This window comes from Geotrypetes seraphini, chromosome 1 (assembly GCF_902459505.1).
Source record: "Geotrypetes seraphini chromosome 1, aGeoSer1.1, whole genome shotgun sequence".
Taxonomy (NCBI): Eukaryota; Metazoa; Chordata; class Amphibia; order Gymnophiona; family Dermophiidae; genus Geotrypetes; species Geotrypetes seraphini.
Window position 1 is genome coordinate 255,489,395 of NC_047084.1, and position 23,453 is coordinate 255,512,847.

A 23,453-nucleotide genomic window follows, 5' to 3' on the forward strand; every position below is an offset into this window, starting at 1 on the left:
CCTGCTCGCACTCCAGCCTGGACGGTGCTCTGATCAACCAATCATCCATATATGGATTAACTAAGACTCCTATTCTGTGGAGATATGCCACTACCACCGCCATCACTTTGGTGAAGGTATGGGGGACCATCGCCAACCCTAAGGACATGGCCATAAACTGGAAATGCTGAAGAACATGAAATTGCAGGTACTTCCGGTGACCCAGGAAGATAGGAATATGCAGATAAGCCTCTGTGAAATCCAGCAAAGCCAGGAATTCTCCTGGAGCCACTGCTTTGATAACTGAATACACCATTTCCATGCTAAACTGCAGGATCCACAAAAAGGCATTGACCAACTTGAGATCCAGGATGGGTCTCCAGTCTTCTAAGCCTTTCTTTGGCAAGATGAAGTACAAGGAGTATCTGCTAAAGCCTGATTCGCTTTCAGTAACTGGTTCTCCAACCTGAATGTCCAAGAGATGCTGCAGAATTACTTTAACCTTTAGCGCTTTCTCCGGCCCCACAGGACAGCCAAAAATAAACCTGGAGGGAGGCAAATGAAGTCTATCTTGTGTCCCTCTCATATGATGTCCTGTACCCATTAGTCTGAGGAGATTTGATCCTATTCTTGTAGAAATGCCAACAACCGGCCTTCAAGGTGAAGAAGAGCGGCTGAAGCACTGGCATCATTGTGACTTCTTAAAGGCGGTGCTGGTATGAGAATCCAAAGCCCGCTGGCATCTGGGGTTGCTATACCATTATCTGTGGCTCTGGGAATATCTCTGGCCAGACGAGCCTGCAGAATTTTGGCAAAACCTGTGTGAGGGAGGAAAATTGCTGTAATTGCTTCCCAGAACACGTTGAGGCTTCTTGTCTGGGAATCTACAACCCAGTGGCGGATCCAGAGCATTCTGCAAGCTGAAACTTTGCCTAGAACCCGTATAAGGTCATACAAGGCATTCGCCACATAATCACCCCCTCCAGTACAAGCTGGGGGCAGGCATTGTCTTCTGCTGAAAGATCTCAGTGCAACCTCATGAGACAAGCATGCGCCACAAAAGAGGCAGATGCTGTCGCCTTAATACCCCAAAGAAGCAACTTCTAAAAGCTTCTTCCAGATCATGTCCACCCTGCGGCCCTGAGAATCTTTCACCATTACTCCTTCACTCAGGAGGACAGTGCACTTGGTCATCTGAGCCACTGCCGAATCTACCTTAGGCTGCTCAAATAGCTGCTGAAAACTTATTCATGGTCTTAGCCAGATTGAAGGAACTCTCTGATGTCTCCCGCTCCTCAGAGCTGTGAGATCTGGATATAATGGAAAAAAGGACGTCAGAGTATTAGAACTCATGACAATATATTGAGATGTGGAGGACTGAGCCTCAACTTCCGTTCCTTCATGGCATAGCAATGCCATTCAGGGTGGATGCAGTAACCATGGCATCAGTGCGCCAGTTAAGACAGTCTGGGTCCTTGAAGACAGGGGCACTGGGGACCTAAACAGGAACTTCCGCAGAGAAGCTTGCATAGACCCATTGTTGGTTGGGTCTGTAACAGGTTCCGGGGTAAAGCCACATATTGGGACCTACACTGCAACCTACGAGTCCAAAACAAGATCTGCGAGAGGTCCCCGGACTCTATATATCTGCACGTTGCGTCACTGCCAAAAACTGGCACTGGGCAAGATTTTCTACCCATTTCCCAGAACCCCCCAGCCCTAGAAGACCCAGAGGAGGCAAGGTCTGAAGCTCCCGCACCTTACCCTCCATGGCACACAGTACATGGATGCTCCTCTGTTGGTAAACCAGCACAATCCATACAGAAATCCAACTCCATAGAGGTGGAGAAGTCCATCTCTAATGATTTTAAATAAATTGAAGGGTTGTGAGGTATAAAAAAGTTAAAAAAAAAAAAAAAAACGATTGCTAAAAATCCAAGATGGCTACCACCAGAAAACACCTCATGGAGACTAAGGAAAACTTCAAAAATAACAATTTTGGGAAGTGAGAGACCTGACCCCTATCCCCAGAAAATGGTTAAAAAAATCTTTTTCAGACCCCCCCCCCCCCCAATTCTCCTATAGGAAGTAATGGGGCTGTATTTATAGTCTCCACAGTACCTGCCTGTCAGCTCTGTCTGTGCAGCTGAAGTGAAGGGAAAGGAATTTCTGCCTCAAATTTTCACTCTTCAGGATCTTTGGGCTGCCAGTTGGACTGTCCCTGACCAAAACTTCTGCCACCTTGGACCAGGGACAGGAAAATGCAGTCTGCACCCTGATACCCCAAGGGCTCTTACTGAGGGTGCAAACAGCCTGTGCTTAAACCTCTGACAGGGTCAGAAGGCAAGTACATTCCCATGGGGACGGACCCCTAGCTCCGAGGCAGCTTGTCCTGTGGAGCAGCAGTCTGGCACCGCAGAAACTGAGTCCTTTCCCAGGAAGAATCCCTCCAAAGGGGTCTCAAGGCATTAAAGACACCCAAAAAATACAAATTTTAGTGAAAAAATAAGAAAAGAAGCAGAGCAGGAAAACATCTGAACAATTTGCTTACAGAAATTAAAAGTGCAGGGTGCTCTGTATTCCTCAGCCAAATGTGAGAAGCAGTGGAGAGAAAAATGTGTGGATTTCTGTAAGACCCGGTTCACTTTTTGAAGTGAAACACCTTTAGTATTGATTCCGGAAGGGACTTAACAGAAAAACGGTATGGGGTTTATGCCAATAGATATTTGTGAAGAGACTTGAAGACCTGAATATAACCCTAAAGATTTAAATACTTAACAGGTTGTTAATATTCAAACAAATCTTTCTCAGATATGTGGAAGCAGTAGAATCAGAGGGCATAAATTGAGATTGAGATTAACATCAAGAAAAACTTTTTCACAGATAGGAAGGTAGATGTCTGGAGTATCCTTTTGGTAGAGGCGGTGAAGACAAAAAAAAACGGTCAATATTCAAAAATGTATGGGATAAACACAGAGGATTCCTATATAGGAAGAGGATAAAATCAAATCAAAATAAAACTTAAATGACTTCATGGGTATAAAGATATTAAGGGCAGGAGTGAGCTTCAAGGGCAACTCCAGTAATTGGAAAGTAAAACCAATGCTGGACAAACTTCTATAAAATGGCAGAGATCAGGTTCAAACATGCATAATTTTTTTTATCACATTCATACCAAATGCTAATATTGCAGGTGCTGTGTATCTCAATAAGGTGGAGGTAGGGAGAGGGGAGACATATCAAAAGATTAGGTTCTTACCTTTGCTAATCTTTCTTGTAAATTCACACTCTATTCCAGGACTAGTGAGTGATTTTCCCATACTCGCCAGAGCTTGTAGAAAGCCTCATTACATAGAATCTTAAGACCTTCCCCTCTTATCTTAGGACACTGTGGCTTTTAGTTTCAATTTTCATTAACTGAGATCCCTGTGTGCAGAGGTTATTTTGCTTGGAAATAAAATACTGCATAGTCTTTTATTATTTAAATTATAATACATATTCTGGCTTTTGGACATGATTTGGGTGGGTTATTTAATTACTGGCATTTGATATTCCACCAAATGGCCATTGAAAGGCTTCAGGGGGAAAAAAAGAAGAGAACACACAGAAAAACAAAAATCTAGTTAGCTAGTCTAGTTAGTACAGTTAGTATGTGTTAAGCTGTACAGTTAGTATGTGTTAAGCTGTACATCAAATTAATAAATCTACTCAAATCAAGCTGTGGAACCAAACAATTATATAAACTGGTGGGGTTTTAGTAATTTCTTAAAACCAGAAAGAGTAGGTTGATTTCTGATGTAAAGTGGAAGCTCGATCTATAGTTCTAAAAGAATTTCCAGGCTCTATTGGGTATGATCAAGATATAATATTTTAAATCAAACTTATAGCTAGATTCTGTGACATTGCTTTCAAGCTAGATTCAGTGATTGTTTTCAAGCACAAGTACTTGTCAGTGTATAGTTAGTTGGGTAAAAAGATATTACAATGAAATGGCATTTATATATTAGAAAATAATTTGAGAAATGTATTGATCTTGATTGCAATTTTTCAAAGTATATAATCCTCACATTCAGTAACATCAATGGACTTTTTTATTCTGGACTATGCATCGAGCAGATATAATGTCTGTAGAGTAGACCAGTGTCCTATTTTATTAAGAACCTTAATCAGTTTTATAACTAAGGGCTCCTTTTACGAAGGTGCGCTAGCATTTTTAGCGCATGCTACAATGCCGCATGCACTAACCCTGCGCTACACGGAAAATACTAACGCCAGCTCTATGGAGGCATTAGCGTGTAGCGTGTGCGGCAATGTAGCATGTGCTAAGCGCACGCTACAACTGCTAGCACACCTTCGTAAAAGGAGCCCTAAATAAAATAGGAAACATTTGTCACTTGTGCACAGTTTGGGTAAGCATAATTTATTTTTTTACATTTTCCCAAAGCTACAGTCTCAGAATTTAACTACATCTGCATCGACTTCAAAACCTAAACGCACTACATCTGTTCAGAAATTCTTGTTAAAAGGACTTTCCCAGTTGTGAGCCTGTGCTTGCAGTTCCTGGGACTACTTAGTTAGTTAGGTGCCATTGACTCATGTTCGAGTCCTAGTCACTTGATGAATTACAGATCTAAAAAGAAACTGGTTTTGTGCTAGTCTGATGAAAAGGAAGGGAAAGGAAGAGGGAGAGGAGAGAGAGATACCAGAGCAAGGGGGAGCGGGAGGAGACAGATACCAGATCTGAAGGGAGGAAAGGAGAAGAGAGATGCTAAAAACCACATGGGGGAGGCAGGGAGAGATGAAAGGGAAGAAGACAGAGATGCCAGACCATGTGGGAGCAGAGGGAAGAAGATGGGTGCCAGACCAATTGGGGGGGGGAGACAGATGGAAGGGAGAGGCAGACAGTTTCTGGTAGAGGCATAGAAAGAGAGCAGATGCGATATGGAAGAGATAGAGAGAGGGCAGACAGTGGATGGAAGGAAGAGAATGACGAGAAGATGAGGAAAGCAGAAACCAGACAACAAAGGTAGAAAAAAAAATTCTATTTTTTTTTTGCTTTAGGATAAAGTAGTATTGTAGCTGTGTTGATATACATTTATAAACAAAGTCTTGCCGGCTGAAGATCTCTTCTTCTAGTTCAGCAGCCAAAACGCTTCAAGCTCTGCAGCTGGTGGCAGCTCAGAGACTGCCACTAGCTGCAGAGCTTAGAGATTACTGGCTGCCAGACTGGATGAGGTGGTCTTCAACTCACAGGATTTGGGATCTCCACCAACCACAGCAAGGGAGATGGCTAATTTTTGGTAGACCTGAGCCTGGATCCCTGTGTGTTCAGTACAGAAAGAAGTGCATACCTGTTTTTATTTCTCCAGTATTGTAATACTTGCTGAGTTTAATTTCTTGGGGTCCCAGTTCAATTTCTATTTGTGATCATCTGGTAAAGGTCTGTCTGTGTTTTCTGTGTAAAGAAGTAATGTAAAGTTGTTTTGTGTGTGGTAGTAATGGAAGGTGGGGATATCAAAGGGAGGGTACACAGAGGAGAGGGGATCAGAGGCCCCATCCTTAATTTCTTCCCTGGACCCCAGCATGTCTGAAACTGGCCCTGGGATGGGGGTGGAGTGGGATGAGAGCAGGGAGAAATACATACTGAGGGGAGGGAGGGGAGATGTTGCACTGCAAGGGGCAGAAAGGAAGAAGGGAGAAAGAAATGCCAGGCCAGGAAATAGAAGGGAAAGAGGAGAGAGAGAGAGATATGCCAGACCACGGGAAGTAGAGGAGAAAGATGTCAGACCATGGGAAGTAGAGGAGAGAGATGCCAGACTGCGGGAAGGGACGGAGAGAGATATTGGACCATGGGAAGGGGAAGAGGAGGAGAGAGAGATACCAGACCATGGGAGAGGAGAGAGATGCCAGATTGTGGGAAGGAGAGGAGAAAAATGCCAGACCATGGGGGGGAGGGGAAGACAGAGATATCAAACCCAGGAGAGGGAGAGAGAGGGAGGAGATGGTGTACAGTAATGGGTGTGGCAGAAAAGAGAGATAGAAGAAATGCTTCTTATAGATAGGAATACTAGAGAAGAAAGAGGGAGGAGATGGGACACATGGACAGATTGGAAGGAAAGGTAAGACATGAAAAAGTAGACAGATTTTGAGAAGAAAAAAGAAAGTTGAATGTTAAAAGCCAATGCCAAAGATGGATGTAAGGCAGAAAGTGAAGAAGGAAAGAAAAACAGCTAATGGATAAAAAAGCCCTGGAAACACAGTTAAGAGCATAGACAGAAGGAAGTGCAACCAGAGCCTGGGAAAAGATGACTAGAAAAATAAAGTCACCAAACAAAGGTAGGGAAAATGATATTATTTTAAATTTAGTGATTGAAATGTGCCAGTTTTTAGAATTTATATCTGCTGTCTATGGTTTGCACTGTTCAGGCAGAAATTATTTTCTTTCTATTTCTGTGCTATGTTGGGCCTGAAACCATACTGCGAGGGATGTCAGCAGGAGAATTTGTCTAGATAAGCTGTGAGTTTCATACAAACCAGTGTTTCAAGAAGTTTGGTGAGCAGAGGTATTCCAGCTATGGGTCTGAAATTGGAGGGTGAGGATAGGTCAGCTCCTTGAAATTTTGTGATGGGTGTGAGAAAAATGTGACCCATCTGGGTGGGCAGCTGGCCCTTTTGTAAGAGGTTGTTCATCAATGAGGTCAGCCAATGAGTGAGTTCATTAGGGATGTGGGAGTACAAGTGTGATGGGCCAATCCTAAATTTTCCTCTGATCCTCAGAATGAGATTTTGTAACAGTTTGGAATCATGATCCCATGACTCTTCTAAGTACGGTAAGTCATGACTCTTATAATTACAGTACAGAACTTCTATAAAAATATATCCCCAGTTGTACTTCTAGAAACAGCCAAAAAAATAAAAGAAAAAATATATTGCCTCAATTTTTTTTTTTAAATACTTCAATTATCTATGAATAATTAAACTATCCTTGATAGCAGAGGTATTAAAACCCTGTAAATTATTAATCTGATGCTCAAAATGTCCTTGAATCTGAGTCTAAAGGGAAGAAATCCTTGTATCCACTTAACTTATATGAAGCTCAAATAATATGTAAAACATAGGTAAATACTAGTCTTTTCTCTCTTTTTCCTGTACTTTTTATCTTCTAGTTTTCATTTAAATTTGACAGCTAATAAAGAAAATTATGGTTTATGGAACTGTAATGATGTTCATGATACTGTAATTAGTTAATTAAAAAGATAAACAAACATTTGTGGGTTGTCCTGTCTGAAAATTGGTCTTCTCAACTTCAGCTACAAGTGGGGTTCTACAAATGGTGTACTTTTTTTTTTAATCCCTATTGGAATGAGACATCTCTAGAGGTACAGCTAAGCTGTTTGAAGGAAAACAGTGCATGCACTCAATATTACTGTAGCTACATATACTAGTTCAGGCCTCAACACATTTTTACTAAATCTAGGAACCCGCAGTCAAGACTTATCTTGCTCTACCTTCTCCACCCAATACTGTCCCACATTGATTTTTTTCAGGGGGGGGAACTCCCTTCCGGATCAGCACTAGCAATTTTAGAAACTGATTTACTAAAGCTCTTTTCCTATTTTGTCTGTGTACAACTTCAGTAAATCAATCCCTTCCCAAAGTATGCTGTCAGCTATGTGACAGTACCAACTTGACTGGTAAAGCACTAAATTGGAACTGAAATTATTGATCTACCTATGTGGTCTGGTCATTGGATTTTATTTTATTTTTTTATTTTATTGGTCCCCATATCTGGTTTCTATGTTCCTCTGTCTTGCAGGGTCTTCTATCCATAAGATATTTCTTCTCTCTCCATATCCATTATCCATCTACCTTCTGTGACCTTGTCTCCTAACATTTCCATTCTGTATCCCTGTCCCCTCTGTGTTCCTAACCCCCCTCTCCCCCAAGTTAAGCATTGGTCCTCTGTGTCGCTACCCTCTCCCTGTCTCTATTCTCACTCATGCTCACTATATCCTTTCTCTGTCCCTATCCCTCTCTATGTCCAGCTTCTTTCTCTGTACCCTCCCTGTTCAACATCTTTTCTATTCTTTCCACATAGTCTCCTCTCTACTGTATAGCATCTCTCCCTTATCTTCCTTCCATTCCCCCACAGGACAACATCTTTCTCTCCCATTCCCTCTCCCTCCACCAATACCCAGTGCAACATTTATCCCTATCTCTGAGTCCAGCATCTCCCCTCCTCCTCCCTCTATGGGTCCCCACACCCAGTAGTTTGGCATCTCCCCCTTTCTGCTCAGTTGCCTCTGATAATTCAACTCTACCTCCCTGGCTAGCTTGGCATCTCTCAAACTGCCTCCTGGTAATTCATCTCCCCTCCCCATGTATGTCTAGATTTTATTTTCCTCCTTCCTCTTGTCAGTCTAGCATCTTCTTGACCCGCCCTCAAGTCTAACAACTCTGACACCGTCCAACCCCCCCATGAGTCCAAAAGCTCTCATGCTCACTCCCCCAGCCCCGTGACATTTCAAAACCTGTTTTCTTGCTGCAACAGTGAAAATACACCCTATTTGCAGCCAGCCGAGGAACCTTTCCTCTGCATGTCAACCCCCTTCTGAATCAATTTCCTGTTTATGCAGGGGCTGGGACGTGCAGAGGAAAGGTTCCCAAGCTGGCTGAAGACAATGTATATTGATTGCTGCTACAGCAAGGAAAGAGATTTTGAAGCATTGTGGGGCTGGGGGAGGGAGTCTGAAAGCTGCTGGATTCTCAAGGGATTAGAAAAGTTGTTAGACTCGGGAGAGAGAGGAGGCAAATCAGACAGTATTATGAGGGCCTGCAAATCTTAGGAGCCAGGTCAGAATTTTTAGTTGCCATGGTGACCTAGCACTTGCCAAACCCTGCACTATTTCATTCCCTCAGTCATCCACACAAAACAGCAAGCAAAGTATGTAGGTGTTTTTTAGTGTGTGTATTGTATGCTAATTTTCAAAAGAAACTACATGGGACCGTAACTATTTCAAGTTCAAGGTCTTCTACCATAATTGCTTCTTGATCAAATCATTTGTTGGTCATGAGTAGTTCCATAAGTAACATTACTATCACTCCAACCTTCCATTATAATGGTTCTAGCATTATGCAGATGATTTAAAATTTGAATATCCTGTCTATATCCCTGAACCCTGCCAAACAACGAATTGCAACAGTTCCTACACCCCTCCCTGTGTCCCTCTACCATTGTTCTCCTATTAAATGACTTAATGATCTCCAATTTACTATATCCAATTGTTAGCAAAGGATTCTCTGCACACCTCCTTATTTCCATGGCTTTATCCTGGTTGATTGTAAGCTTTCACCACCACCCCTGATGAACCTTGTTCAAAGCTCTCTTCTTTAGGTTGTTGAGCCTATGGACAAAGTTGCTTTATACTTACCCTTTTTCATATACAATAATATAATCCAAGAAACCAAGTCCCTATCACCAATACCAATCACATTAATCCTTGTAATGTCTTTACTTTGATTAAGGGTAGTTTGTGTATCTGTCTCTTTCACTTAAACTCCCAGTATGATATAACTTCTCAAGATATTGAGGGTCATACCTGGTGGTATCATTTGTGCCTACTTGAAAGAATAGCAAGAATTGTGCTGAGAGGACCTGATCAGTTCCAGTAAACTTTCCACTATGTCTCAGGATCCTCTTCTGGAGAGCAGCATGTCCCTGTTAGCAGGTCTGGTCAACAGATGAGTCCCTCTGTCACCGCATAGAAGGGCATCACCAACAACCATTCTCTTCATCTTTGCCGCTTGGTTGCTTAGGGAAAGAAATGAAGTACTCTGATTCACCTACTTTGTTTGGTGTGTGATACTACCTCCCCCCTCCGATTCACTATGTTTTTTTTTATGGCCAACAATATTCTTTACACACCTGAAACTCATTTAGATTAGTTTTATTGCTTGATATACCATTCCTTATACTATCAAGCACAATAAAGCGGTGTACAAAAAAAACCATAATAAGAAAAGAAGTTATAATATTTTGCAAAACAAAAACCAGATAAGAGATATGACCAACCAAGGAATTCATAGAACACCATTATAATATACAAAAATAGGTCTCATCAGGCAAATCTTATTGGTAGGTTCAACATCCCCAAAAGTCAACCTAGAAAAAATTTGTTTCTATCCTCATTTGTGTTTAACATGATTTAGCATCCCCACCCAGCCTTTATAGCTCTAATGGAAGATGATCTCATTAATATAGGCCCAGATATGCAAAACAAGATTGCCTTGTACCTTTTAAAACTGATGGTACATTAACTGATTCATATGAAATAAGCACATAGCATGTGATGATGAAGATGAAGATAAAATAAATATATTGAAAAGATATAATGGAAAACCTGTAAGGTAAGATTTAAGGACACATAAAATTAAAAGGTTGCCTCGAATATAAACCGAGGTATGAAATGTGGGTTATCATGGTGAGCCAATCTATAAAGACTACTCACCCTTCCTCCCCATCAGCTATCTCGTTGTCACTAAATAGTCCTTTTATTAAGGCACGGTAGCCGTTTAAGCACACGCTAAATACTAACACTTCCATAGGATATAATGGACATGTTAGCACATGTTAGCATTTAGCGCCTGCTTAAACGGCTAGCACGCCTTAGTAAAAGGACCCCCAAACATAATAAAAATATCTGTGATGCATATATCCTAAAGCAGCGGTCTCAAACCCAAACCTTTTTAGGGCCACATTTTGGATTTGTAGGTACTTGGAGGGCCGCAGAAATAAATAGTTAATGTCTTATTAAAGAAATGACAACTTTGCATGAGGTAAAACTCGTTATAGTTTAAAAATCTTTCCTTAATTGCTTCTGATAATTTCAGCTATACACAGCTGAAAGCAGTGTAACATGCAGAAAGTGAAGTTTAGATAGCTTTTCACTTTCTGCATGTTGCACTGCTTTCAGCTGTGTATAGCTGAAATTATCAGAAGCAATTAAGGAAAGATTTATAAACTATAACGAGTTTTACCTCATGCAAAATTGTGATTTAGATTCTAAAGCAGGGATAGGGAACCAGTCCTCGAGAGCCGTATTCCAGTTGAGTTTTCAGGATTTCCCCAATGAATATGCATTGAAAGCAGTACATGCAAATAGATCTCTTGCATATTTATTGGGGAAATCCTGAAAACCTGACTGGAATACGGCTCTCGAGGACTGGAGTTCCCTACCCCTGTTCTAAAGTATCAACTGCAAGAGACAAGATTTTGGTGTAGTCCTCTAGGCTTTTTTGTAGAGGGTTTAACCAATATCCGACTTGTGCCTTAAGTGTCCAGTGGTCGCGTCTGCAACCACATTCAGCTCTCACCTTCTCCAGCACCAGGCACCGGACACAACCGCCATCTTACATCAAGCAGTCACTGCCAGGAGAGGTGCCGAATTTCACGAGAGTTCACGAGATTACGTACACACGCACAAGTGCACTGCCTCCAATGGTCACCTTAAGTTCTGGAACATTGACCGCCTCACTGCTGTAAACTCACGCAAGCGCTTTCCTGCATCTGTACACGATTGTTCTCTCTACTCCACCTCACATTCGCGTAGACGCAGGAAAGCGCTTGCGTGAGGTTACAGCAGTGAGGCAGGCAACGTTCCAGAACAATGGTAACATACCGAGGGCCTCAAAATAGTACCTGGCGGGCCACATGCGGCCCATAGGCCGTGAGTCTGAGACCACTGTACTAAAGCTAACATTCACAACAAGGCCCCTACATAGGAAAACACAACTACAACCATAAACTTAAATGTAGACAAAAATCAAACTTAAACCTCAAGAAGACATATACTATATGAAGTTCAACACCAGAGAAAGAGAAACTGTATTTTACATTTTGGTAAATAAAAAGAAAGCAGTGTAAATTTACTATAAAACTGCATTTTTTGTTTATGAAATTAAAATTATTTTTTTTCTACCTTTGTTGTCTGGCTATTTTATTCCAAATTTCCAAGTTTATTTAAAATTTTCTATCCCACCCTCTGGAAAACCTTCAAGGTGGCTTACAATCTAAGGCAGGGGTGTCAAAGTCCCTCCTCGAGGGCTGCAATCCAGTCAGGTTTTCAGGATTTCCCCAATGAATATGCATGAGATCTATTAGCATATAATGAAAGCAGTGCATGCAAATATATCTCATGCATATTCATTGGGGAAATCCTGAAAACCTGAATGGATTACGGCCCTCAAGGAGGAAACCAAAAAAACTCTGTGGAGTGACGATGTTCCTAAATGGATTTTATTTGAAAGTGTCAAAGTTCCAAAGGTACACTGAAATCATCCACATAAAAGCCTTAAAGGACCTAGTCCGCTAGGGATACAGGACCCAACACGGTTCGTGTTTCGACAAAAAGTCTTCTTCAGGGGTCCCTGGGGGTCCTATAAAGGTGAATACGTGGGAAACTATTATGTGGTGACCGTGTTGGGTCCTTTAAGGCTTTTATGTGGATGAAATTATTTTATGTGGATGATTTCAGTGTACCTTTGGAACTTTGACACTTTCAAATAAAGTCCATTTAGGAACATCGTCAATCCACAGAGTTTTTTTTGGTTTTCTCTGGATTTTCTTCTTTGTGGATATTTTGGGGTCAATTCCTTTTGTTTTTTGCTTGGTCCTCAAGGAGGGATTTTGACACCCCTCATCTAAGGCATATTTAAAATACACAATGTACAAATATTACATCAACACTTAACACAAACGAAGGAACAACACAATCCAAAATAAGACTTAACATAAATAATATTCTTTCCTTTGTCTTTCTGCTTTCTTTTGTCTTTTAATTTTCTTTCCAGGGTCTTCAGTTTATCTGCCTCTTCTCTCCTTCCTGTCTTCTTTACTTCCTCTCCAACATCCGTCTCTGACATTTACTTTTTCCTTTCAATTTTCCTCCATTTATTTTTTTGCATATGTGTCTGCTTCTTCTTACAGCTTTCCATCTCCCTCATCTTACTATTCTCCAAGGTTTTGTGTTTTGTTTTGTTTTTGCTAACTCTTCCCTCCCTCCCCCTTCTAGCATCTTCTCTCTCTTCCCCCCTCCCATTTTCACTCTTCTAACCAGTATCTCCTCTCTTGCCCTCTCAATCCAGCATATCCTCTCCCCTCTTTCCTCCACCTCTACCCAAGATCTCTCCCCATCACCTTTTACCCTTTGCTTCTTCCAATACTACCTACCTGGGGGTCTGGCTGTGGGTCAGATCAGGCCCAACGTGTGAGGCAGGCAGCTGATTCCTCCCGCCTGCTGTTTGCTGGCTGCTGAGAGGAGGGGTAAGGAATCAGGGGCACATCCTGATTGCAATCAGCCCTGCCTTCAGCACCGGTCCTGTTCATGTTAAATCGGTTGGCAATAATGAAGCCAAAAGTTGCGGAGGCCTTCCCTCTTGCCAAGTTGCTATACGCTCTTCTGGTCTTGATCCCGCCCATCAAAAACAGGAAGTAACTTAAAAGGAGGGTGGGATCATACAAACATTATCAGGATTGATCCTAAACACAGATAAAACCACCAAAGTCCTAGGAATCATACTTGAACCCACACGCTCCTATGAACCTGCTGGATCACTGATCGGGGATTCCCTTGCTGTGATCAGCTGATGGCAAGGAATCCCTCAATCAGATAGGTGTGATTCTGTATCCAACACCGGTGACATGAGTTAGAGAATTGGGGGTAAGGTATCTGTGTTTTTTTAAGACAAACGTGATTCTGTATATGATGCTGGTGTGCAATTCTCAGCCCCTTCTTATGCAGCCGCTGAGATCGGCATCCTATAAAGAATCAGACCTTTATTGCATAAAGATAGGACTGTGTTTAATGCAGTCCCATTTATGCAGTTACTCTGGCCAGTTAAGTGCTAAATATTGACAGTTGACCAGCTAACTGCTGACACCGCCTGTAGGAGAGCCCCAAAATAGCCAGTTTTCACTTAGACACTAACCGCTGAAAATTAACAGAAAGCCCAGAACAAGCAATTTAATTGGTCAGTGCCATTTCTGGCCAGTTAAATCATCTTGAATATCGAATATCTTTTCAACATTTTTTCTAATATGTCAAATTTGATCATATTCTATTACATTGCCATCAAACATTTTTGATCCCTTATGTATAATTCTTTCCAACGTCAGTTGGATTAGAAAGAATAATAATAATAATAAAAAAAAGTACGAGTCAATTTATTTTGTTTGCTCTAATCACTACCCAACGTAATTCATGTGCCTGGTGCTCCTGCAGTTTTAAGTATCTAGGGATCAGAAAAATAATCTGGTGTAGCAATTATTCTACAATAACAATACCCATCTTATAATGTCCTTCTGAGTGTTATACTGCAATGTCAGCACTAATTTATGAAATAAGATTTAAAGAAATATATTATCTATAAGATTGTATAAATTTAAGTGAATAAATGGCACTGAAACAGATAACTTGTATCAGCACAAATGATTATTGTAATTTACCAATTAAAAAGACAAAGAATTAGATTTCCTATAAATGCTCTGCAATCTTTTAGAAATTATCTTCTTTGCCAGGGGTTCCCAACCTGGAGTGCAAGATGGAATTTCAGGGGGTGGACAGAGTGGCTTGTATCCCTTACTGATGAGTCATGAGTCAGTGTGCCTTGAGCAGTGGTTGTGATATTATTTTTGTAGGGGGTGCTACAGAAAAAACGGATGCAGCTGAGACTAACCATTACACAACTGAGGAGGAGATGCAACATCATTTGCCTCTGGTGACAAGACATCTGGAGCTGGAGAAGTAAAATTTGAAAAGATCCACTCTGCACCTCCTGGAGGTGCTCTACACCAGCAAAGCCCAACCGTTTCTGCTCAGAAACATCTTCTGAAAACTTCCTTGTGCCACTATGGAGGTGCACACGGATGACACATAAAGTGCCCCAAGCAACACAGTAAGTTCTGTAGGCTGGTCCACATCCAGAACGTCACCGGGGTATGCGTGTAACTCCTCCTCCTCAACCCTATACCTAAGTATTGGGGAGGAACCGCAGCTCTCAATAACTGGCAAAGTTGAACTCGTAGAAAGAAGAACATTGCAGAGAGAAGCATTCAAATGCTTAATTTTTACATCTGCTTTCTTGCTCTGAGAGATGTGGACTGCCTGTACAACCAGCTTGTACTTACTGGATTTTGAAACAGTATTTCCAGCCTGAAGAAACTCCTTGAGCTTAAGCTCACAAATTTGTCTAGCACTAGGAGACATCTTTGCACATTTCAGGCAATCCTGAACCTGATGGTCCTATCCCATACACATTATGCAAAAATCGTGAGCATCTAATTTACATATTTTATTCTTGCAAGCTGGACACCTCTTGAACCCCAGTTTGAAAAGGGACATCCTAATTCAAAACTAGAATAAAGGAAAAACTAGAGTACACTATAAATACGACTTCCCTAACTGGTGGATAACAAAAGACTGTCAGTTGTAATGGTAAAGGGTTCTATGGAGTTAAGAACACAAGGGACGGAGGAATTCTTTGAATTGGTAGCTGGGGTATATGGTCCAACTGGCTCAGAAATTTGTTGACTGACAGGTGCAGGGGCATAGCTACGTGCAGGCCTGGCATGCCCAATCTCAGCTCAGGCCCACCCAAGTAACTCCCGCCACGGTAATATTCTGCTTAGCCACAATGTCTGTCTCAGGCTGATTACTACCACGGCAGAAGAAAATGGGTGGGCCTGAGACAGACTGTGGCTGTGCAGAATATTACTATGGTGGGAAAGACTGGGTGGGCCTGAGACCGAACGCCAACGAGCCACTGCAGGAAGGGAGCTGGGAGCAGAATCAGAATTGGGTGTTGAGCCAGGACTGGGACCTTAATTCCTCTGTGGGTTGTGACAACAGGTGGTTTTTGAGAGCGAGGCTGAGCAGCACCCCCACTTCAGGGTGCAGTAGTTAAAGCTATGACCTCAGTACCTTGAGGTTGTGGGTTCAAACCCACACTGCTCCTTGTGATTCTGGGCAAGTAACTTAATCCCCCTATTGCCCCAGATACATTAGATAGATTGTGAGTCTGCCAGGACAGACAGGAAAAAAAGCTTGGGTATCTGAATAAATTAATGAAAACCAATCTTAGCTCCCCTGAAAACGGTATAGAAAATTGAATAACTAAATAAATTCACTGTGACTGTGTGCGAGGGAAGTGGCTGCTGGTGTAGCCCAAGCTCTAGCCCAGCACAGGCGAGTTTTGGGTAGCTCAGTCCTACATTCCAATTCCAAATCCAGCCCGGGCTCCCCTCCACCTCTCTGCAGCCCCTTCCCACTTCTCCTCCACAGGCTCTATTGTTTTACTTTCTGTTTGCAAATCTTTCCTGAGGGCACAGCCAGGAGTTCTTGCGGTTCTTTTGGCTTTTCTCGAGGTAATAAGGGTCAGGAATGAAAACGTGTTTTACAACCTCTTTATTGCACCAGTTTAACTGGTTTCTTGCACAGCTTTGGAATTAACAGGACTCTTCCTTAGCTTGTCCGCGGAAGGAAGCTATTCAAAGAAGAACATGGTGGAAGAGCGGGACTTGGGTGTGATTATATGTGATGATCTTAAGGTGGCCAAATAGGTTGAAAAGGTGACAGTGAAAGCTAGAAGGATGCTAGGTTGCATAGGTTGAGGTATGGCCAGTAGGAAAAACCTATCTTTTCTCAAAGTATTTGGCAAATAGTTCTAGATGTCTTTTATATTATTTTATTATTAATTTTTTGTAAACCGTGTTGAACTTCTGGTTACGTGGTTTATAAGCACGATGTTATGTTATATATATAAGACTCTGGTGAGACCTCATTTAGAATATTGTGTACAATTCTGGAGGCCGCACCTTCAAAAAGATATAAAAAGAATGGAGTCGGCCTGGAGGAAGGCTACTAAAATGGTGTGTGGTCTTCGTGATAAGGCGTATGGGGACAGACTTAAAGATCTCAATCTGTATACTTTGGAGGAAAGGCGGGAGAGAGGAGATATGATAAAGACTTTTTAAAAAAAAATTCTTTATTGATTTTATAAGCATACAAAAAGTGCAACAATTATGCATTCAAAGATACAAAAAACAGCACTTACATATTTGCAAATTACTGAAACAATTTACCCATCCCCTCCCCCCCTACCTGGATGTGTGTGGAAACAAAAATAATTCTAGTAGATGACTTACAAATCATTCTATTTAACAAATGACTCCAATGGATTTCAAATATCTTTAAAATTCATACTATTTCCAGATTGTTCCGCTAATATTCTTTCATAATGGTAATATAAACAAAGTGTTTTCCACCAAAAAGAAAAACTCAATCTATCCCAATTTTTCCAATTTCTGGTGATTAGTTGTATGGCTACCCCAATCATTATAAGAAGAAGTCTATCTTTATTTTTGTCAATTGGACTTTTGGGTTTTAACGATGTCCCAAATAAAATCACATCATATGATAATGGAATAGAGACATCTACAAAAAATTAATTTTACCCCAAATTGATTTCCAGAAATTAAGTATCAACGGACAATAAAATATAAGATGATCCAGTGTCCCTACTTCAAGATGACAAAAGCCAGCATCTATTAGATTTGGTGTTATCCAATTTTTGCAATCGAACTGGAGTCCAAAATATTCTATATAACAGAAAAAACAAAGTTTGTCACATAGATGCTGAAGCTGTACAGCTGATCCTCCGAGTCCAAATCAGTGGCCATTGAGCACCAGAAATAATCTGCTGTGTTTCTATGCTCCAAATATCTCTTAAGCTTGTTTTGGGTTTTTTTTGAAAGATATTCATATATTAATTTGTACCATTTGGCGGTCTGATTACCTTGAATACCCACCTGGAAACATATGGCTGGCAGACTATGCTAACATAGTAACATAGTAGATGACGGCAGATAAAGACCCGAATGGTCCATCCAGTCTGCCCAACCTGATTCAATTTAAATTTTTATTTTTTATTTTTTTCTTCTTAGCTATTTCTGGGCAAGAATCCAAAGCTTTACCCGGTACTGTGCTTGGGTTCCAACTGCCGAAATCTCTGTTAAGACTTACTCCAGCCCATCTACACCCTCCCAGCCATTGAAGCCCTCCCCTGCCCATCCTCCACCAAACGGCCATACACAGACACAGACCGTGCAAGTCTGCCCAGTAACTGGCCTAGTTCAATATTTAATAATATTTTCTGATTCTAAATCTTCTGTGTTCATTCCACGCTTCTTTGAACTCAGTCACAGTTTTACTCTCCACCACCTCTCTCGGGAGCGCATTCCAGGCATCCACTACCCTCTCCATAAAGTAGAATTTCCTAACATTGCCCCTGAATCTACCACCCCTCAACCTCAAATTATGTCCTCTGGTTTTACCATTTTCCTTTCTCTGGAAAAGATTTTGTTCTATGTTAATACCCTTCAAGTATTTGAACGTCTGAATCATATCTCCCCTGTCTCTCCTTTCCTCTAGGATATACATATTCAGGGCTTCCAGTCTCTCCTCATACGTCTTCTGGCGCAAGCCTCCTATCATTTTCGTCGCCCTCCTCTGGACCGCCTCAAATCTTCTTACGTCTTTCGCCAGATTCGGTCTCCAAAACTGAACACAATACTCCAAGTGGGGCCTCACCAATGACCTGTACAGGGGCGTCAACACCTTCTTCCTTCTACTGACTATGTCTCTCTTTATACAGCCCAGCATCCTTCTGGCAGCAGCCGCTGCCTTGTCACACTGTTTTTTTGCCTTTAGATCTTCGGACACTATAACCCCAAGGTCCCTCTCCCCGTCCGTGCATATCAGCTTCTCTCCTCCCAGCATATACGGTTCCTTCCTATTATTAATCCCCAAATGCATTACAAGGACTGCTTTATGGAGCAGATGGTTTAAGAACCAACAAGAGGAGCGCATAAATTCATGCAGGAGGTAATGGTGCTGGAGCCACTTGATAACGGTGATCATAACATGATCAGATTTGATATAATCCCTGATATTTAACTTAAAAAAAGAAGACTTTAATAACATGAGGAGAATGGTAAAAATGAAACTTAGAGAAGCAGCTTTAAAGGTCAAAAATTTACATCAGGCTTTGATGTTATTCAAAAATACCATCCCGGAAGTCCAGACTAGATATATTCCATGTATTTAAAAAGGAGGAAGGAAGACCAAACGGCAGCCAGTGTGGTTAACGAATAAGGTAAAGGAAACTATTAGAGCTAAAAGAGTCCTTCAGAAAGTGGAAGAAGAATCCGACTGAAAATAATTGTAAACAGCACAAGGAAAGGCAAGTCAAATACAAGGCGATAATGAGGAACACAAAGATTGAAAAGAAGATTGCGCTGGAAGCATAAACACACAGTAAAATCTTTTTTAGGTATATTAAAAGCAAGAAGTTGGGAAGAGAATCAGTTGGACCACTAGATGACCGAGAGGTAAAATGGGCTCTCAGAGAAGACAAGGTCATAGTGGAGATTTTAAATGAATTCTTTGCTTCGGACTTCACTGAAAATGATGTGGGGGAGTTACCGATGCCAGAAATTGTATTTAATTCTGATGAACCAAAAAACCCCTCAAAATCTCTGTAACATTGGAAGAAGTAATGGGTCAATTTGACAAATTGAACAGTAGGAAATTGCTCGGACCAGATGGTAAACATCTCAGAGTGCTGACAGAATTGAAATGCACAACCTGCAATAAAAAATCGTAGACACATTCCTTCTTGATACAGCATTTAGGCTTACTGGGTTTTAAAATTTTTTGTTAGTGTGTTACAACAAAACTTAATGCTTTTTTTTTTTTTTGTAGAAGGGCACCTAAATGACCTATTTTGGGGAAAAATGTTTCTACATTTCACAAGAAAATAAAATCTTATGTATTTGGACAAGCATTTAATACTGTATGACATTTTAATACTTAACATTTTTAAAAAATCTGTTTTTGTATTATTAATGTTTTAATGTTTATAGCCGCATAGGAGTGTAACAATATGTTGGTTATAAGTGTGTTGAATGAAATTTAATGAACAGAATTAGTAGACAGTCCCATTGCAAAAAAAATAATGCATATTAGCAAGAATCATAGCATTAGCACCTTTTAGTAAATTTTGCCCCATTTGTAAGCAATTGCATAACTCTCCAGGTTGTACTATTTGCTTCATTCTATTGCACTGTAACAACACATATTTAAGTATTACTTTACCAGGAAAAGCAAATCTCTGCTCTCCTTACTATTTTCAAGTCTATGATTCTGATATCTGAAGAATGCTCAATTATTATGCATTGTGTTTGTGAGACCATGTTGGTACTGCAGTTAATTTTATTTTTTAGCACTATGGACAAGGATCGCATTCACGTGAAAGTTAAACAGCATCCCTTTATCTCATTATTAATTCTAAAGTACTTAAATCCAGTGCCATTATTTCTTTACCTTATTAAGGCCTTGTGAACCTTTTTTGCAGCACTGATTCACACTAGTTTGTCTTGTCTGCCAAGTTCTAACATTCAATATAATCCCACTCTAATATTTTAAAATGTGTGGCCCCCAAGATGATTATGAAAACAAAATCAGATTCCCCACACCCCTAACCAAAGCATGAAGACAGTAGCACAGACAGCACAAAGCCCTATGTGTTTGTGTATTTTTGGAGACTCACAGGTCCCATGCTCCACTATGCTGCTTAGGATATAATGGAGATCCAGATGGAAGGAGAACAGCTTTATTACCCTGACCTGGTCCACTGATGATGTGATCCCATCTAGGGTGGTGACCCACAGTTTAGGAACTACTGCTCTAGCCATTATTCAAACTGATATCTATGGGCATTGTTCCCAGCCCTCATCCTAGACTTTACAACATTAGAACAAAGTTTATTAGTCCAATTTTTAAAAGATGTTCAAAAGGACAGAATATGGAAGATATCTTTTTAACTCAGGGATCAATTGTATTTGCTTTATGTGAAAAAAACAAAGGTGTAGTAAGTTGCTGAGGTTATCAGCAACAATTAATTTCATGAATGGTAATTACATACTAGTCCAAAAATCTGGACCAATTGAGAATTCAGACTCTTGAAAATTTCGACATCTGGACTGCCAGAGAATCTGGACTACAATTGGTGCACATTTTCTCCCTTACCCACCATGCATGGTCTGGAATATCTCCTTCCCCTTTCGGCTCTGCCCACAGTACTCTCTCTCCTACTCCCTCTTCCCACCCACCCCCATGTACCTTTTCAGAAGCAGCCTGTGAGTAAGGCTGGTGCTAAAGGAAAGAAAACTTGCTTGCTTCTGAAAAGGAATTTGGGGGGGGGGGGGAGTGAGAGCAAGCCATAGGCAGGGGAGGGAGAGACGGCATAGCCATGAGGGGGGCATTGGGGATCTGAATCTCCTCCTTTAGGCTCAGGCATTTTCTAAAGCTGCAATATTGTTATTGATACACTTGTAAGATGTAAAAATGAATAAAGATTATGAAAAAAAAAAATAAAACTGCAATATTGGAGAGAGGAATGCTAGATGGGGATGGGGGAAAGAGAGAGAAAATTTGCCTGTTCATCTTTATTCTTCCTTAAATTTGAATTTTAAAAGTACTGCCTGAGAATCCAGAAAATCCAAAAATCTGGACCAGTTCAATCCACAAGCAGTCTGGATTTTTTGACCTGTACATTATTAGAAAAAGGAACTACTAAACCTGGAGAAATGAAATCAAGTCAGAAGTTGATATCTTTGCTTGATGACTTCTGGAAAATACTTTGAAAAACAAACAAAAAAAATTAAACAAGGAATACAATCTTTGCCTTAATTACTTTTTGTCCTTTTGTCTTTGAGTTATCTTCATTTGATTCTGTTTTTGCCCCTCCTCTGTTGATTTTCTTTCTCATTTCCTTTCTTCTCCCTTCTCTTACTTCTGCCTTCTCTGTCTGGAGGTGATAGTGATGTCAGCAGCTCCTTTTGGGCCTGGCCTGATGGCAGGTACCAAGTTTTAGGCATTTCACAAACCTGGTTCCCAAAATTTTTTAAACTCTTGAATAAAGTAGTGCTAGTAGGTAAATTTCTGCAAAGGAATTGCCTTTTGAAGATTACAGTGCAATATATGACATGCTCTGTAAAAATGTGACCTCTTCCTAAAATAATCCATTTACAGTAACTTTAAAACCCCCCAAACGTACAGCAAGTTACATAATGTAAAAGAACGCCTGAAGCAAAAACAAAAATCTGAGGAAATGACAGAAATGGCTCTCTCTCAATCCTGAGGTTGGACAGCCACTCACCATAGCTCATATTTCAGTCTTGAAAAGTTCAGTGGGATACTGGGAGATGATCTTTCAATGGTGGAGTCCACGAGATATGAAGAAACGGACATCGGTCAGGACATTTCCCACAGTCTGGGGTTTGTTCAGAGGCAGGTCTTTCTGTCTCCCCTAAATTACAAGATGGAAAGTGTCTTACCATCTTTCCCTGCATTCATTATTAGGAAAACTTTCACACAGGTGTTGACCTAAAGTGAAAACCTTTAGTTTTTTTCCTCCTGTTTCTCTGGTAGGAGGTTCTGTCACTGTGGAACCATGTTAATTTGATGGAATTTTATAATAAATGGATTGTTAGTCATTTTGAGACTGGAAAAGGAAAAAAAAATACTGCAATCATTAAAGTAGATACCGTATTTTTCGCTCCTTAAGACGCACTTTTTCCCCCATAAAGTGGGTGGAAATAAGGGTGCGTCTTATGAAGCAAATATATCACCCCCCCCACCCCCAGGTGGTACCTTTAAATTGTGGAGGTCGGTGGATGGCTGCCCGCTGATTGTCGGGGCCCGAGGCACACAAGCGCGCTAATGCCTGGGCCCGCGACACTTCCTAATTGTGCCAGTCGCTGGTGCTTCGCTGAATGGCTGTCTGCTGTTTACCGGCATGTCAGGGCCAGCAGCGCACATGCGCGCCGCGCATGGGTACGTACCACTTCTGAATGGCTACCTCAGTTCTTGCTATCTCCTCATGGGGGCTGGGATGGAATTTAAAGGTGTCGGGTATATATTAGTATACAATTTGGTTCAGAATGGGTTTTTTTCTTATTTTCCTTCTCTAAATCTGGGGTGTGTCTTATGGTGAGGTGCGTCTTATGCAGCAAAAAATATGGTAGGTTGGATAATAAACTCGAGATGTTTACTGATATTAAGCCTTCTTCCTCCATCATTGCAACATGCCCCTTGCTGTAATCTGTTTGATTCTTATTGAACAGTAAACACTGAAATAAACCTCCATGGAAAAATCCCTTTTACTCTTAAATACAACATTAACCTCTTTTCCTCCAGTATATACATATACAGTCCATAAATGTATTTTATAAACATATTGATATCTATATACCTATACACATATGTACATATCTGCATTCATCCATAAGACCAGTGCTGCCCAATTCAAGGAAAAAAAGGTTTTGATTCAATTCAACCTATTGAATTGATTTTTTA

The 23,453-nt window shown here is 40.9% G+C and overlaps 1 protein-coding gene across 10 annotated transcripts in view; it reads right to left on the bottom strand.

The window, feature by feature from the left end:
- The window catches only part of PPP2R2C (protein phosphatase 2 regulatory subunit Bgamma), a 427,959-nt gene that overhangs the window by 213,207 nt on the left and 191,299 nt on the right, over positions 1–23,453 (bottom strand). For 2 of the 10 annotated variants that reach the window (XM_033949791.1, XM_033949783.1), the window contains exon 2: positions 9,579–9,790. The exons of 7 other annotated variants lie outside the window; for them this stretch is intronic. In XM_033949791.1, the coding sequence (XP_033805682.1) occupies positions 9,579–9,591 (13 nt within the window). In that variant the 5' untranslated portion in view covers positions 9,592–9,790. Of the gene's footprint in view, positions 1–9,578; positions 9,791–22,254; positions 22,405–23,453 lie in introns of all 10 variants that reach the window. One more of the 10 variants, XM_033949773.1, reaches the window with a different exon arrangement.